The following is an 18300-nucleotide window of genomic DNA, read 5'->3' as shown; positions in this document are numbered from 1 at the left end:
CTGCATGGGCAGCTGTACCTGTACACGGCATCCAAGCTCTGTTTGACTCAATGCCCAGGCGTATCAAGGCGGTTATTATGGCCAGAGGTGCTTAGTCTGGGTACTGATTTCTCAGGATATATGCACCCAAATTGCGTGAAAAAGTAATCACATGTCAGTTCTAGTACAATATATTTGTCCAATGAATACCCGTCTATCATCTGCATTTCTTCTTGGTGTGGCAATTATAATGGCCAGTAGTGTAGTTAATTCTTGCGATCTTCCAGAAGTCATTGTCCCTTCGGTCTGGCGGTCTTCCTTATGGCCTGTCCCCGTCTGTTGGAATCCAACTCTGAGACGCCTTTGTACATCAGTAATTATTTCTTCTGGCAACGTGGCCGGCCTATTGTTAGTTCATAGTGCAATGAATGTGCAGGATGTCTTTGAGGTCGGTAGTTGAGCTAATGTCTTCTGCCCTTTTTGTTTGTCTTTCCTTGCAGATACCAACATAGACCATTCTATGCTCGCTGTACAGTTCTAATTTCCCGTGATGTATATTCATTAAGTGTCCAGGCTTCAGAACCGTAAGTAAAGACGCGGAAGACACGCTAATCAAAAACTTTTTTTTTTTTTTTTTTTTTTTTTTTTTTTTTTTTTTTTTTTTTTTTTTTTTACTGCCATATGTGGCCTGAAGATGGTTGAATGTCTTCTAAACGCTTGCAAGCCTAGATTGATGCGTCGAAAGACTTCCCATTTTATGTCTCCAGTCACATTTACAAGTTCGCTAAGATAAATGTATTCTCTGACAGTGTAATGCCGTGTATTTTCGATTTGTGCTTTTCCTAATGTGCACCATACATTGGAAATAATTTTTGTCTTGTACAGGTTTATGTTACGTCTCCACTGCCTGACATTCCTGGGTGAATTCTTCAAAATCATTTGCTAACAGTACAGATTCATCTGCAAAATCTCAGGCTGTTAAGGTTCTTCCTGCCGATTCTGATTCATTCTTCCTCAAAGTTTAATTTTGACATTGCCTTTTCCAAAAGCTATAGAAGTTTCGTACATATGCTACAAGATTTTAATGTAGGTCACCTCCACCCCTTGCTTTGCTAAGTTTACACGACAGCAGGATTTCTAACACAACAAAAGCTATACGTAGAGATATCCGGTAGCGTTTGCTCTGCTTGTCAGTTCCCCGCAAATAAAAATACCGCCTAGTGCGCTGAAGTTGCTGCGGAATTCTGCCTGCTCAGTGGGCTGAGCTGTGTGCGAATGGGACTGAAACGATATATTACGATTTTTGTACAAATTTTGTACAAAGCGCAGATCAGGCTTATGGGACGATAGGTTTTTTATATCGTCGACCTTGCATTTCTTGTGGAGTAGTATTATCATTGCTTCAATCCATTAAACGGGGATGGATGTGCGGTTAGTAGACGGAGTAAAGATTGTGAACATGTGCTCGTAAGAATTTTCACCAGCAAATTGCAGAATATTTACAGACAAGTCATCATAACCAAGAACAATGCCCTTTTTCAACGTAGCATATTTGGTTCCCTAAGGAAGAATGTCCGGAACTTTGGGTGCGTTGTAGAGGTCATGTAACATCGTAACCCATTTGTTGGTGGCCTACAATTGTCTCCATCCATTGAAACACTATATAGGGTGGTCAGAAATAGTCTGAAAAGCTTGTGAGAGCGTTGCAGGGTAGGCTGTGCTGAGAAATAATTGTTAAGAAAAAAATGCGAAACGTTGCGCCGTTTCCCAGTTAATTTGCATTGAAGTTAGTTAAAAGGCCGTTGGGCGCAAGCTGCGCGCCAGATACAATTAGTGTCAGTTGATCTCATAGTGCATATGATAGCACACAAGGGTGCTCAATCTTTGTCTCGGGTTCGATCCTTACTACCGTCTCATGTCCTACACTCCTGGAAATTGAAATAAGAACACCGTGAATTCATTGTCCCAGGAAGGGGAAACTTTATTGACACATTCCTGGGGTCAGATACATCACATGATCACACTGACAGAACCACAGGCACATAGACACAGGCAACAGAGCATGCACAATGTCGGCACTAGTACAGTGTATATCCACCTTTCGCAGCAATGCAGGCTGCTATTCTCCCATGGAGACGATCGTAGAGATGCTGGATGTAGTCCTGTGGAACGGCTTGCCATGCCATTTCCACCTGGCGCCTCAGTTGGACCAGCGTTCGTGCTGGACGTGCAGACCGCGTGAGACGACGCTTCATCCAGTCCCAAACATGCTCAATGGGGGACAGATCCGGAGATCTTGCTGGCCAGGGTAGTTGACTTACACCTTCTAGAGCACGTTGGGTGACACGGGATACATGCGGACGTGCATTGTCCTGTTGGAACAGCAAGTTCCCTTGCCGGTCTAGGAATGGTAGAACGATGGGTTCGATGACGGTTTGGATGTACCGTGCACTATTCAGTGTCCCCTCGACGATCACCAGTGGTGTACGGCCAGTGTAGGAGATCGCTCCCCACACCATGATGCCGGGTGTTGGCCCTGTGTGCCTCGGTCGCATGCAGTCCTGATTGTGGCGCTCACCTGCACGGCGCCAAACACGCATACGACCATCACTGGCACCAAGGCAGAAGCGACTCTCATCGCTGAAGACGACACGTCTCCATTCGTCCCTCCATTCACGCCTGTCGCGACACCACTGGAGGCGGGCTGCACGATGTTGGGGCGTGAGCGGAAGACGGCCTAACGGTGTGCGGGACCGTAGCCCAGCTTCATGGAGACGGTTGCGAATGGTCCTCGCCGATACCCCAGGAGCAACAGTGTCCCTAATTTGCTGGGATGTGGCGGTGCGGTCCCCTACGGCACTGCGTAGGATCCTACGGTCTTGGCGTGCATCCGTGCGTCGCTGCGGTCCGGTCCCAGGTCGACGGGCACGTGCACCTTCCCCCGACCACTGGCGACAACATCGATGTACTGTGGAGACCTCACGCCCCACGTGTTGAGCAATTCGGCGGTACGTCCACCCGGCCTCCCGCATGCCCACTATACGCCCTCGCTCAAAGTCCGTCAACTGCACATACGGTTCACGTCCACGCTGTCGCGGCATGCTACCAGTGTTAAAGACTGCGATGGAGCTCCGTATGCCACGGCAAACTGGTTGACACTGACGGCGGCGGTGCACAAATGCTGCGCAGCTAGCGCCATTCGACGGCCAACACCGCGGTTCCTGGTGTGTCCGCTGTGCCGTGCGTGTGATCATTGCTTGTACAGCCCTCTCGCAGTGTCCGGAGCAAGAATGGTGGGTCTGACACACCGGTGTCAATGTGTTCTTTTTTCCATTTCCAGGAGTGTATTTTTGTACCGCTCTCTTGTTTGGTTTTAGTAAACCAAATGAAGAACACGTTTGGCGACACAGTCTCTGGGCAGGCCGCATGAATCTGCGCGCCCAACCGTCTATTGGCTAAATTCAATGCTAATTAACTCTGAAACGACGCAACGTATCGAATTTTTTCCTCAACATTTATTTCGGATCTCAATCTACCCTACAAACACTTACAACTGTTTCTGACGACCCTGCATGTACAGGGTGATTCCGTGATGATGCTACAAACTTTAAAGGGTGATGAAGAAGCGTAAGTATATCAGTTTGAGGTAAAGGAAACCACCGAGTCGAAAGTTATAAACGATAATCGTTCTGGTACCTCTGACGGTGGATCTCTTCTACTGCAAGCTCTTTGCTTTCGGTACTTTGGGAGAAAGTGGTATGGGCCAATACAAGAAAACCAATTTTTTGTACTGAAAAAAAAAAACCATTTCTTGTACTGAAATATTGCTCATTGCTCTTGAGGTACGTATTTTACAGCTCATGTTTACTGGACTTTTTTTTCTTGTTTTGGTCCATACCACCTTCTCCCAAAATATCTGAAGCAAAGAGTTATCAGCAGAAGAGGTTCGCTGTCAGAGTTATCAGAACGATTTTCGTTTATAACCTCCGACTCGGTAGTTTCCGGACCCGGGCCCTTATCTCAAATTGGTACTTTTACCCTTCTCGATCATCCCTGAAAGTTCGTAACACCATAATGAAATCACCTTGCATATTCTTTCCTAAGAACAAACTGTGAAAGCAGTAATGAACACTAGAACGAAAGACACCCATTACAAAGACTTCAAAGGCTTGAAATTTGTACGGAAAGATATATGATACATGGGCACACATGTAATTCAACAACCTATCAGAGCACATAAAACAGCATCGAGATAATGTCGTGGATTAACGAACTTCCTGAAGGGCAGTTCCTTTGACACCATTTCGAAGTTTCACAGAAACTCGAAAACGTACTATATTTAAATTGTTTTATAACTAGAATTATCATAGCAGTACAACAGGCTTTGCTTCGTAAAATTAAATTATTTCTTTGTATTGCACTTAAACACACTGATGAATCAAAACACCGTGACCACCTGCTTAATAGCGTGTTTGTCCGCCTTTGGAACGAATTACATCACTGAATCTGCGTATCAGGGATCCGGCAGTTTGTGGAGGTATGTGGCATTAAATGTCTATGCACAGGTCATGTAATTCGCGTAAATAACGGTACGCTTATACGCGTAAGCGATGATGGCGCCCGATAGCGACCAAGATGGGTTCCATAGGATTTATATCAGGCGAATTTGGTCGCCGAGACGTCAATGTGAGTTCACTATAGTGCTTGTCAAACCACTGTAGCACAGTTCTGACGCCGGCCGCTGTGGCCGAGCGGTTCTAGGCGCTTCAGTCCGGAACCGCGCGACTGCTACGGTCGCAGGCTCGAATCCTGCCTCGGGTATGGATGTGTGTGATGTGCTTAGGTTAGTTAGGTTCAAGTAGTTTCTAAATGTAGGGGACTGATGACCTCAGATGTTAAGTCCCATAGTGCTTAGAGCCATTTGAACAGTTCTGGCCCCAAGACACGAACAGTTAAGGCTGCGTTCACACTGCCGGCCGGGCCGGGCTGACGCGTACAGGCTCGGCTCGTGCCTAGCCAGCTCAGGCCGACGAGTAGTGCATTCACATTGCGCGCCGCGCCGAGCCGAGACGGCGAAATGGGGGAAAATCCACTTCTCCGATTTTCATGTTTTAAAAATTCTTAGCGGTATATAAGACTTCGGCACATCGTTTTATGAACTTATTTTTTCCTTAAAAGCTTTACTTACGTCGTGAAAAAAGAAAAAGTCTACTTTTCGTTTCGCGTGATTTCTTAGTTTCGTAACGCTTCCCAACCGATTTTGAAGAAAGTATGCGGCTAAAGAATCTGATTTTTGTACACGTGGTAGTGCAACATCTTAGCTTCGTGTTGAATCATTTATCTTTCCATATTTCTTAACAGTCATTGTGAAATGATGCTATTTGTCAACGTTTTGCACTTGATTTACAAATCTTGTAGTGAAAAAAGTTATGTAGCGGGTAGCTTACTGTTAGATCTGTTTTAGACCATACATTGTTGGGAATGAAACGTAGCTAAAAGTACCAAAAAGTTTGTGAAATGATAATGATACTGATATCTGTCTCTGGTCCAAGTAAAGCGAGCCATTCAGTGGCGTCAGTGCCGCGTCCGCAAGCCACGGAGTTCGCGCGGTTACAGCTTGGTTTGGTGTAGTCATATAATGCAGGATAGAAAAAAACTAATTACTAGTGATCAGTGCAGACCTAGTGCCGGTCCCTCTTATTATTTTAATGGTCTCATTCTCTAGATAAATCCAAATGTATAAGAATTTTTCCCTCGGCTACTGGACAATCATCTGCTATGCTTTTATAATTGGCCACACGTTGCATCACAAAAGACAAACAATTATTTGTCATCAACATCCTACAATTAGTATGATGTACCTTTCGTATTTCGAACTAAAAGATAACTGAAGCGCAATTCTGTAGTCTCGTTGTCTACTTTGACAGAAAAAATCATGGAGAGTTAATGAAACTACTGTAGATCGGCACAGATGTGCGTTGCATTGTTCTTCATTGTTTTTTTTTCTTCCTTGGCGGGCTGCGCTGCACTGTCAAGGTAATCCCCACTCTTTGGCTAAATGGCTGGCGTGAGGCCAAATAAATAAATTCAAAAAGATCCCCATCCTTCGACAGCTGACAAGCAAGTCAGTAGAAAACGCAGCTGCAGTCAACAGTTGCTCGCCTTTAGCTAGTCTGTGCTGTCGTGTAGAACAATGTCTTCACTCTTTTATTGGTATTGTTTTGACTCTGCAGTAACTCGTCGAGTTTTGAAGTACAGAAGAACTAGGAGGTTATGGATTCATCCCATAAATAGCCACAGACATTTAGGAGAGTTTTTTCTCTTTATATGAAGAACTTAAAAACTATCCTGAAAAATTTTAATCAAATTACAGAATGAATCATAATACATTTCAGTATGTGCTGCAGAACATTCAAGACAAAATTTCTAAACAGAACACAAATTTTCGCAGAAGTATAACAGCAGAAGAAAAATTGTATATAACGATAAGGTAAGATTCGTTAGCACATACTTTTTGGTTTGCAGTAGAACTTTGTACAGCATTCACTACCTCCAATTAATTGTAGTCATGCTTTTGTATTTTAAATTTCACAAACGCTTACCTCTGAGGGGAAGAGAGTTTATGGGACTCCTGAGAATCATTAGGAAGTAATTAGCTTCGTCATTTTGGGTAATGTCTTGCTGTGCCTTCAACGAAGAATCGCAGAAATACTCCTTCAGAATTTTCCTTCATGATGCAGCGCTTGGCAGTGGTGATAGTTCATCATGTGGAGCCACTGATGACCTCACAGAATTCTTTTCATTACCTTGTAAGATAGACAGATTGATAGGCGAAGAGCTTTGAGATAATGCTCTTTGACTCAGTGGTTCTATTTCCACTGATAAGGAACTGCCACAGAATGACTTTACAATGCACTATCATCTGGTAGGGACAAATTTCCGTCCCTCAGTGACACTCATATCTGCCTCCGTTTACAAGTAAATGCGAACTACTCAGTGGCGGCAATGCCGCGATCGCTGGTAAGCTATTGTTGTAAATGCATGTAAATACGGTAGATTAAATAAATGAAATAAAAGTAATTTCGCATGTGTCATTATAATAAACGTAATTTTTCCTCACTGATTGTGAAATGTGAGGTAACATCGTAAAATAAAAGACGTGTGCAGTCACACTTGTGATGAAAGCAGAAGGGAGACGTGTGATGCGTGTACTGCAGAAGCTGTAGTGCTGCTCCACAGGCTCGCGCCTGCGGTCGGCTCGCGCCGGCAATATTAAACACTCGGGATGTCGCCGGCTCGGCTCCGGGAGGCTCACGCCGTGTCGGCGCGGCCCGGCCGCCAGTGTGAACACCGTAGTTCAAAACCACGTGTTTGATATCAAAGCGGGCGGCGGCCCAGCCAGGCTCGGCTCGGCCCGGCCGGCAGTGTGAACGCAGCCTTATATACTGCTGAAAGACCACATCGCCTTTGTGGTAGACATCAGGCATGCAGGGATGCAGGTGGTTCTCAGCTGTCAGCCTGTCTCCTATTACTACCACAGTTCCCATGCAAGTGCAGAAGAATGTTTCCCATATAATAATACTGCTCCCGTCAGCCTGCATCCTAGGCGCGCTACGTGTTTCGAGTCGCCGTTCCCCTCGATGACGGCATTTGTGGAGACGACCAGCGACCTAGTGTAGCAGAAATGTGATTCAGCCAAAGAGCCGACACGTTTCCATTGATCGACGGTGGAATCCCGATGGTCCCGTGCCCACCGCAGCCGTAACTGACGATGTGGTTGGGTCTACATGTGAACACGTAGGGGTGGTCTGCTACGGAACTCCATCTTCAACAACGTGCGATGAACGGCGTGCTCCGGAATCACTTGTGCGTGCACCAGCATTGTCTCTCGGCAGAGATGCCACAGATCACCATCTGCCCTACTTTACAGAGAAGGCAAGCCTGCGAACAGCAAGTTCTGTGAAAAGTCGTGGACGTCCAACCATTTAGCACCTAGTAGTGATTCCACTGTCCTTCTATCTCTTTCCATAGATGCTCACGACAGTAGCACGTGAACATACAACCAGGTTCGCCATTTTCGAGACACTCATTCACAGGCTCTTCGTTATAATAATTTTCCCTTTGTCAAAGTCTCTTATTTTAATGGATTTCCCATTTGCAGCCCAAATCATCGCTATGGTGGTGCCCCGTCCGTGTCAACTCCGCTTACATACTTTTGTTAACGCGTCATGTATCCGCAACGCCACCAGGCGACATCCATCGTGGCCGTGGGTCGTGATCATAATGTTTTGGCCAACCAGTGTAAATGTCTATGATTTTTTTCCACATCTGGTGGATCCGTTAAGTACAACTGATGTAAATTAAAAGAAATGTTCGTCAGCCTCGTAAGTAATTGCGACGGTCACAAACCGTGATATTTCTTCAACAAGGGTTAAAAATTTGTGAGGTATCGGTAGGTGTAAGGCGGTACTGACCCTGGGCGCGCCTTCCTCCTTAGCGAAGTAGCGCCTGTCGAAGTCTGAGAATTTGTGCTGGCGCAGGTCGTACGCCACGTCCCTGATGGCCTCCATCAGCCACGCCTGGTCCACGGACGGGTTGTCGGCAGCGGTCGGCGTCGTCTCCTCCCCACCAGTCTCCGTCACCACCGCCAGGTCTCCTCCGTTACCAGCAGATTCGCACACGGCCACCAACAGGAACGTATAACCAACCTGAGGAAACACGTTGAACGAAATGGTATTTCCAGTATTCTTGAGTACTGCTCGAGCGTTTGGGATCCCTATCAGGTCGGATTGAGGGAGGACATAGAAGCAACTCAGAGGCGGACTGCTAGATTTGTTACTGGTAGGTTTGATCATCACGCGAGTGTTACGGAAATGCTTCAGGAACTCGGGTGGGAGTCTCTAGAGGAAAGGAGGCGTTCTTTTCGTGAATCGCTACTGAGGAAATTTAGAGAACCAGCATTTGAGGCTGACTGCAGTACAATTTTACTGCCGCCAACTTACATTTCGCGGAAAGACCACAAAGATAAGAGAGATTAGGGCTCGTACAGAGGCATACAGGAAGTCATTTTTCCCTCGTTCTGTTTGTGAGTGCAACAAGGAGAGAAGATGCTAGTTGTGGTACGAGGTACCCTCCGCCACGCACCGTATGGTGGATTGCGGAGTATGTATGTAGATGTAGATGTAGCTCACTCTACACTGGGCTGACAAAAGTCGTGGGATACCGCCTAATATCGTGTCGTATCCTCTTTTGCCCGGAGCAGTGCAGGAACTCGACGTGACATGGACTCAACCAGTCTTTAGAAGTCACCTACAGAAATATTGAGTCATGCTGCCTCTATAGCCGTCCATAATTGCGGAAGTGCTGCCGTCGCAGGATTTTGTGAACTAGCGGACATCTCGATTATGTCCCACAAATGTTCGATAGGAATCATAACGGGCGATCTGGGTGATCAAATCATTCGCTCGAACTACCCAGAATGTCCTTCAAGCCAGTTGCGAACAATCGTGCCCTGGTGACGAGGAGAATCAACATCCGTAAAAGTTCCATCGTTGTTTGTAAACATGAAGTCCATGAATGGCTGCCAATGGTCTCCAAGTAGTCGAACATAAACAAGGCCCAGCCCATTACATGTAAACACAGACACACCGTTACGGAGCCACCACCAGCTTCCACAGTGTCTTGTTGACCCACTTAGGTCCATGGCCTCGTGGAGCCTGCGCCACAGTAGAACCCTACTGACAGCTCTTACCAACTGAAATCGGGACTCGTCTGAGCAGGCCACGGTTTTCCAGTCTTTCAGAGTCCAACCGATACGGTCACGAGTCCAGGAGAGGCGCTGCAGGCGGTGTCGTGCTGTTAGCAAAGACACTCGGGTCGGTCGTCTGCTACCACAGCCTATTAACGCCGAATTTCGTCGCACTGTCCTGACGGATACGTTGGTCGTATGTCCCACATTGCGATTATTTCACGCAATGTTGCTTGTGTATTACCACTGACAACTCTACGGAAACGCAGCTGCTCGGAGGTTATGTGAACGCCGTCAGCGACTGCGGTGTCCATGGTGAGAGGTAATGCCTGGAACTTGGTATTCTTGGCACACTCTTGACACTGTGGATCTCGGAGTATTGAATTCTCTAACGATTTCCGAAATTAAGTGTCCCATGCGTCTAGCGCCAACTACCACACCACGTTCAAAGTCTATTAATTCCCGTCATGCGGCCATAATGATGTCGGAACCCTTTCTACATGAATCATCTGAATAAAAGAGCAGCTCTACCAGTAAACTATCCTTTTTTGCCTTGTGTACGCCATTCTTGCACCATCTCTACACTTGCATATCGCTATCCTATGACTTTTGTTGCCTCAATGTATAAGGACATCGGGAAAGATTGGTAATTCGCAGAAAATTTGTATTAAGAAAGATATAAACACTTCTTTTAAAAGGGGGCAACCAAAAAGATTCCGTTCGAAGTCCAGAAGCGGTATGCCAATCAAAAAAACAAAACAAAAAATCGCCATGAGGTAATCATCCTACCGAAGCACCATGCTCAAGATACTCGTTCGGTGAAAAACGATGTCCTGCTTAATGAAGACGGCCGTAACTGCCTACTGCATATCCTTGACCGACAGAAATCGTCTAACCTTCAAGACCTTTTTTAGGGAACCCACAAGCGAGATAAAAGCATGGGAAGAGATGAGGACAAATGTACTGGTGATCGAGTGTCTCCCACTTGTGTTGGGCCGGCCGAAGTGGCCGAGCGGTTCTAGGCACTACAGTCTGGAACCGCGCGACCGCTACGGACGCAGGTTCGAACCCTGCCTCGGGCATGGATGTGTGTGACGTCCTTATGTTAGTTAGGTTTAAGTAGTTCTAAGTTCTAGGCGACTGATGACCTCAGAAGTTAAGTCCCATAGTGCTCAGAGCCATTTGAACCATTTGAACTTGTGTTGGCTAACTTGCGATATGGGGACGTGCGTTGTCATGGAGCAGCAGCACCACTTGGTGTACCGTTCGCAACGAAGGTTTTAGACAGACATACTACCCCCTACAAATTCTTTGTCCCCCAATGGATGTCTACCGGTGTGAGTCCTTTGGCAGCCAAGCAAAGAATAATAGCCTGCTGGTTCTGTTTGTACGCATTGGCAATAACTTCACCACAGTTCACGTTTCTGCATTTACCGCACGCACATTGGAAAGACGAGACTGCCCTTGCGTAGATATTGGTGCTTATATACCCTCATCGGAGTCGCGCTACGTTGTATATACGAGGGGTGTCCAGAAAGTAAATTCCGATCGGTCGCGAAATGGAAACCATAGCGAAAATACGATGAAGCTTTGCACATATGTGCTGACCACTGTCTCTAGTACGCCTCGGCCGCACACTTTAGGGGCAATGAAGACGTTCCCGCAGCTCTTTCGATGGGAAGTATTTGATCATCCACAATACAGTCCGGACACGGTTCCCTGAGTTTCATCTCTGCTCACACGAACTACTGACTACGAAGACAATATTTTGGCATAGACAACATGCAGCAGACCAGCTTCGAGAATTGGCATAAAGCACAGGCGGCTGCCTTCTATGACGAAGGTATTGTACAGTCAGTACAGCTCTGTGACAAATGCCTAAGTTGGAGCGGTGACTATGTAGAGAAGTAACTGGAAGATATATCTAACTGTTGCAAATAAAAAGTTTTTAATTGTACTGTGGTTTGCATTTCGGGACTGATCGAAACCTTCATACTGGACAACCTACGAACACTGCAGCAACATCGTGTAACATAAACGTTTTCATCGCCCCTTAGAGTAATTCACCCTTGGTGAAATGGTTCAAATGGCTCTGAGCACTATGGGACTTAACAGCTATGGTCATCAGTCCCCTAGAACTTAGAACTACTTAAACCTAACTAACGTAACGACATCACACAACACCCAGTCATCACGAGGCACTCCCTTGGTGACTAATAAAGTCCATGTCAGGGCGAAAATTAAACCTGTATCCCATGCTTTTCGAGCAGTTTTCAGAAATCATCTGTGTAAACATCAGTGATAAAGAAATTTTGAGACAGACATGGAGGCCTGACTTCGCAATAAACAGGAAACCCAGATACTTTGTTTATTGTGACAAGTATGCAAATAGCCCCCGAATGTCATCTTTGGAATTTCCTGCAGTGCCTGATACACATGCTGTGTCAGTTCTTGAAGACTGCTTGCTGGTGACCGATGTTGAAATACAGTACAAGCCTTCTTGTCGCATCCCGGGGTCAGGGATTTTCTCTGCCTCGTGATGACTGGGTGTTGTGTGATGTCCTTAGGTTAGTTAGGTTTAAGTAGTTCTAAGTTCTAGGGGACTGATGACCATAGATGTTAAGTCCCATAGTGCTCAGAGCCATTTTTGTCGCATCCTATGGTACCAAATCAAAGAGTCCGACCACGCCAGTCAACGATCTACATACACTTCAAGGCCTTTGTGGTGTGAACTACAGCATGGGGTCTTGCATTAAGCTGCTGGAATATGTCATGTCGTGCACTGGCCACGAATAATGTGTCAATAGGCTTTACCATCCCTGCAACACACTGTCAGGTGTTCAGCCTCATACCAGCGACGGGCAAGTCCGTCCTGATGTCGTATCCAATAACCTCCCCACACCACGAATCCAGGACAGGCACGGATCTCTAGACTCGCCTCTACCTGCGAGTTTTCAGTATCTCGTCTGCAGACACACTGGCATCGATCTAGCCGCTACAAATACTGTGGACAAAATAAATATTGATACTGCTTTCTTATCAATACCAGACATGATAGGAAACAAAGCTGATTTTAATCAAATGAAACTATATGGTTCTAGAGACCTTTTTAAGTCTCAAGCATCCATGACGTATACATGCAGACTGAAGCAAGTTGTGCAAAGCTGTTTGAAAACACCAGGGTGGCGCAGTGGTTAGCGCATCTGCCCAGTAAGCACGAGACCTGGGTTCGAATATTGGCCTTGATGCAAATTTTCATTCGTCGCTTCGGTCTGCATATATACATCACAACTGATTTTGTTCTGTCACGTACAGACATAAGAAACAAAAATGAAGTAGACAAACACATTTCCACTTGATAAACGCAAGCAAAAAAACATAAACAAGACCTTACAAAATATTCAGCTGCAAACACTACAGTATCCTCTCACTGCCATCTCGCGTAACAGTTGTTTATGAACCAACTGGCTCTCCTCATAACTGGAGACGCATTTGAATGTGGTTAAGCATTCTCCTTACCAAGTTGTCGAGATCAGTCTACGGGATATTGTCGCGTCTGTCCACAGCAGCCCCTACCTGTCTCATTTCCTCGTCAAGTAGAGTGACTATATGGAGCATATGGTCACAAGGTATTGTTGTCCGAACCGTCCCGAAGCAACATAACTCTCGTAATGTCACACAGCGCACGTGACGCAATGTCACAGATGACACTGTTGCTATAAGCTGCACACACTGCTCCCCCATGGCATGGACTGATTCCGCTAGAATTACATTTCAGACTATCCAACGTATTCATAAGCTAGCGTATTTCTCTATAACAAAGTTCAATATTAAAGTTTCTACAGTACGAAACATTTATTTTGACCACGGGATCACAAATTTAGCATTGGAGGGCAGCGTGGAGGGTAAAAATCGTAGAGGGAGACCAAGAGATGGATACACCAAGCAGATTCAGAAGGATGTAGGTTGCAGTAAGTACTGGGAGATGAAGAAGCTTGCACAGGATAGAGTAGCATGGAGAGCTGCATCAAACCAGTCTCAGGACTGAAGACCACAACAACAACAACAACATAGAAGTGATACTCCTCGCTGGATATCACAAAATCCCATTCAATGTCCCAGTTGACTATGGCTCCACAGCACGCAAGTCTCTGTTGTCTATGGTGTGGTGACACATAACAAATCGAGAGCTCAACCCAGCACCGAGTAATCCGTGTGCGACGGTGCCGTTAAAAGACCTTCCTGCATAAAACGTCCACTCACCTATCGGTGATTTCTTCTCCTGCACTGCAACCCTGTCCATATGCCTGTCCTTTTAGGTTGGTTGATTTGGGGGAGGTGATCAAACAGCGAGGTCATCGTTGCCATCGTATTAGGGAAGGATGGGGAAGGAAATCGGCCGTGCCCTTCTAAAGGAACCATCCTGGCATTTGCCTGAAGCAAGTGAGAGAAATCGCGGAAAACCTAACTCAGGATGGCCGGACGCGGGTTCGAATCGTCGTCCTCCCGAATGCGAGTCCAGTGTGCTAACCACTGCGCAACTTTCTTCGGTGTGTCCTTTTAGGAAACGAATAATGTTTCTTTACTGGATAAGCTATAGTAGAACCAGTAACACTACATTGATCTAAAGGGGGTAGCTACTGCTTTTATAATCTTCGGTTAATTATGCTCTTAAACGATAGATAGTTTCTGAGCGAAAACATCAATACATTGTCACTTGTCTGATAGAAAAACACTGCCAAGCCCGTTCTAATTTTAATTTACAGTTTCGACAGTCACACGCCGTCACAGTCACCCGAAGTAGTCAGCTTATGGTATCCAACCGAACCTGTTGCCGGAAAGATTATAAAACGGATTATCTGTGACAGAATGCTCGCTCAAATATTCCACAGCTCGATGCCTTCGAACCTTTAGTGCTCGATCCCGACTTGCATAAATCGCCACGTGGGATTTATTAATTCAGAAGTCAGAGTATACGTCGAAAAACAGAAATTTCACGCAGTCTTTTTTCTCACTCGTTCGCGTTTACTCTGCAGCATTCCACGGTCAAATTTTACTCATTATTCTGCAAAATTATTACACCTATTCAGAGTTCCTAGTACATGCTTCCAAACACGATGAAGTTTGAGTTCCGAACTTAATCTAGACTTCACAAAGGAATTCTTAAATTCACATAATAGGCGTGAATGTACTGTCGCCTGACTGACGGACATACAACCTGATATTAGAATTAAACCGCGAAATCTTGTATCTATGAATCAATAATGATATAATAGCTTTTCATAGCGATTTATAAAATGAAGAAATTAAAAAACCCAGAAACATCAGAATAACTCTCTGTTTAAATTGGTACACACGCGATAGCATGCTCTACCAATATGTTCCAAAACGCCGCGCATAAAAATAGAAATTTTTCGGGGCTCATACCTCGAGTTCTGTTGGTGATAGAAAGGTAAGATCAAGTGTTTTGTATAGCCCTTGCGCTAGAGACCATTTGTACATCTAACAGAAGGACAGTCTTACTGTAACTATCCGACAGTAGAGAGTGAGTATTTGAATATTGAACACTTCCTCCAGCTTCGGCAAATGGAGCAAATCGGTTGTTTTTTATATTGGATGTGGTCTACAGTGCAACTTATTGAGACACAATTTAAGAGAAGAAGGTAACTGAAAAATATTTTCTGGCGATTTACTTCAAAACAAGCTGGTTGGGGAACAGACATCCATTGCAAATTTCACTGACTCAAATACAAGTCAACAGCACCTCTTATGAAGGTCGCAATAAAAAAAAATGGTTCAAATGGCTCTGAGCACTATGGGACTCAACATCTGAGGTCATCAGTCCCCTAGACTTAGAACTACTTAAACCTAACTAACCTAAGAACATCACACACACCTATGCCCGGCGCAGGATTCGAACCTGCGACCGTAGCAGCAGCGCGGTTCCGGAATGAAGAGCCTAGAACCGCTCGACCACAACCGCCGGCGGTCATAATATATGCGTACACCATCTCTTTGTTTCAGTTCCAGATTTTATTGGAGAAACGGATAAGTTCGTAATTGAAAGTGATGCTCCTACGGAATTTGAACATCCACTTGTCAAGCACAAATATGTTTTGCTTAAATGCGCAAGTGAAAGTGGGATCTGAAAACACAATGAAATGTGTTAAAAATTCAGACCTTTGAAAAAAAGTGTGCCATATTTTCACAGGAGACATTACTGATAAAAATAAGAAAAAGGCCTATGAACCTATGCATTAAATTGAATAATTATAATAGTTGAAGAAGAGGGCTCACCATTGCAGACGCTGTGCTGTTTTTCTTGGAAGGCGATTTTTAGGACCGAACAAGGAAATTAATGGTTACATAAACTGAAGGAGGAAAGGAGAGAGAAGAAAGGAAAGGGCAGAAACTAATGATACCAGCTGTATCGGGACTTTGTGCGGAATCAGCAGCGGTGAGTGAAAATGTGTGCCGGACTGGGACACGAACTCAGGATCTCCTGCTTGTTAGGCAGTTACTTTAACCACTGCGCCACCTGGACCAGGAATTTATCACTTTTGCGTGGAATATCTCGACATGGTCGCTGGCCGACTCACACTCCCATCCAGTCCTTGTTCATGTCCCCAATGTTCGCTAATTTTAGATTCCTGCTGGGGGTCGAACATAAATGTGCATTCACACTGAAGGCTGTAAATTCATTGCCCATCGAGGCGAATCAAGCATACGAATGTATGGTGCTTGTTCTTTCTTATATGTCCGATCCCGTGTGGTGGTTGTCCTTTTGGAAATGTCCGAAATGCATGGAAGATGTGGATGGGGACTGCAGACAAGTGTTGCAAGGTGGAAATGTGAGTCGACCAGGGAGCGTGCCGAGATAGCCTGCGCATTTTCGATGAATACTTTGTGTGGGTGACAATGGTTAACACAGCTGCCTAGTAAACAGGAGATCGCGGATACAGTCCCGGTCTGACACACAGTTTTCACTCGTCGCCATAGATTCTGCATAAAGTCCTGATGTAGCCCGATGTAGCTTCAATTTACATAATACGTATCACAGCAGTGGATTCTTCCTGGAGTCTGTTCTTTCGGAAGTGTCAGAAAGAATAGACACCACGCATTCATATAAAATAAATAGTTTGTGGTGTGTTAAGAGGTGCAATATTTGGGTACCAAATATGATAGCCAGTGCTTCTTTTCGATTTTTGAGTAAGTGCTCTGATATGAACTGAGCATTTTAGCTGCGTATGCGATGACTTGTTCATGCTCAGCATAGCTTATGTTGGAAAGAGCTGCCTTGATGCCATGTTCAGACACGTTGGCGGCCAGTATGAGGTATTTTGACGGGTCATAAGATTCCAGATAACGAGCCGATTTTAGATAATATTTTAACTTGTAAAAAGCCTCCTGACACTCCTGTGACAATTAATATTTTGCATCTTACTTGATTAGATTGTTAAAGGGTCTGGCGATATGGGCTGGATTTGGCATAAATTTTCCATAATATTATATTTAGCCGAGAAATTGCTGAAGGCCTCTTAGGTTCATAGGCACATAGATTGTCTTTATAGCTTCCAGATACTGCTGTGTCGTTTAATGCCATTTACGATTCGATGCAAGATGATTCAGTTGTCCCCACTGCTCGATTTCATAGACCTCACAATGCTCTTGAAAAGTGCGCACGAGAATTTCATTTTCTTTCGCTCGTTAATCCAAACTATTAGTCCTACAGAAAAAAACGAACAGGACTTTTTTGTACGAAATTTTATATAGTTAAATTTTGTACTGGGATCCATTTTCGCTGGAGGCCACGGTTTTCGCGTTATTCGAGAAAAACGCGTTTGAAGATCACATGTGTACGTTTTTATCGAATAATTCGAAAATTACGTCCTCTAGCAAAAACGTATCCCAGTGAAAAATTTAACTACATTAAATTTCTTAGAAAGAGCTACACTAGCGATTCCGAAAGGCAACCTTTAGTACATGTGCAATCCCTGAATTGTAAGACTGCTCGTCTGGCGGTAATTGTAAGTAGGATCCTGATAGATCAATTTAATAGAGTTACTGTACACCAGATAGTCTTGACATAACCTCTTCTGGCCTAGAACTCGTATGGATGGCATTCTCTGACTGAGCATTTGTAGTTTATTTTCTGGAGTACACAATTTTTATTTCTGAACATTTAAAGCGAGTTTACAATCGTTGGACCTCCTTTAAATCTTATCTTTATAATTTTTATTCTTTATAAATAACCACATCAACTGCGAAAAATCTGAAGTTATTATTACGATTGTCTGCAAGGTCATTAATATGTAAATGAATAGCAGGGACCCCAACATCTAGGGTATTCCTGAAAACCCTTTTACATTTATCGATGACTCTGTTGAAGAAAATATACTCCGTCCCCCCTATCAATAAATTCTCACTCTAGTGACAAATTTATTTAATACTCCTATAATCGAACTTTCATTAATAAACTTTGATGTGTTACAGAGTCAAATGATCTTCGAGAGTAAAGAAACGTTGCAGCTACTCTAAATGCCTTGATCCAAGGGTTTCAGGATTTCATGGGA

The 18300-nt window shown here is 44.7% G+C and overlaps 1 protein-coding gene across 1 annotated transcript in view; it reads right to left on the bottom strand.

Annotated features, from left to right (window-relative positions):
* LOC126482148 (uncharacterized) overlaps window positions 1–18300 on the bottom strand; it is a 211461-nt gene that overhangs the window by 61797 nt on the left and 131364 nt on the right. The window contains exon 2 of the mRNA XM_050106124.1: window positions 8454–8687. Within this exon, the coding sequence (XP_049962081.1) occupies window positions 8454–8687 (234 nt within the window). The remainder of the gene's footprint in view (window positions 1–8453; window positions 8688–18300) is intronic.

This window comes from Schistocerca serialis, chromosome 5, assembly GCF_023864345.2.
Source record: "Schistocerca serialis cubense isolate TAMUIC-IGC-003099 chromosome 5, iqSchSeri2.2, whole genome shotgun sequence".
Classification (NCBI taxonomy): domain Eukaryota; kingdom Metazoa; phylum Arthropoda; class Insecta; order Orthoptera; family Acrididae; genus Schistocerca; species Schistocerca serialis.
Note: the sequence above shows the minus strand (reverse complement) of the source record. Positions and strands in the feature narration are given on the sequence as shown.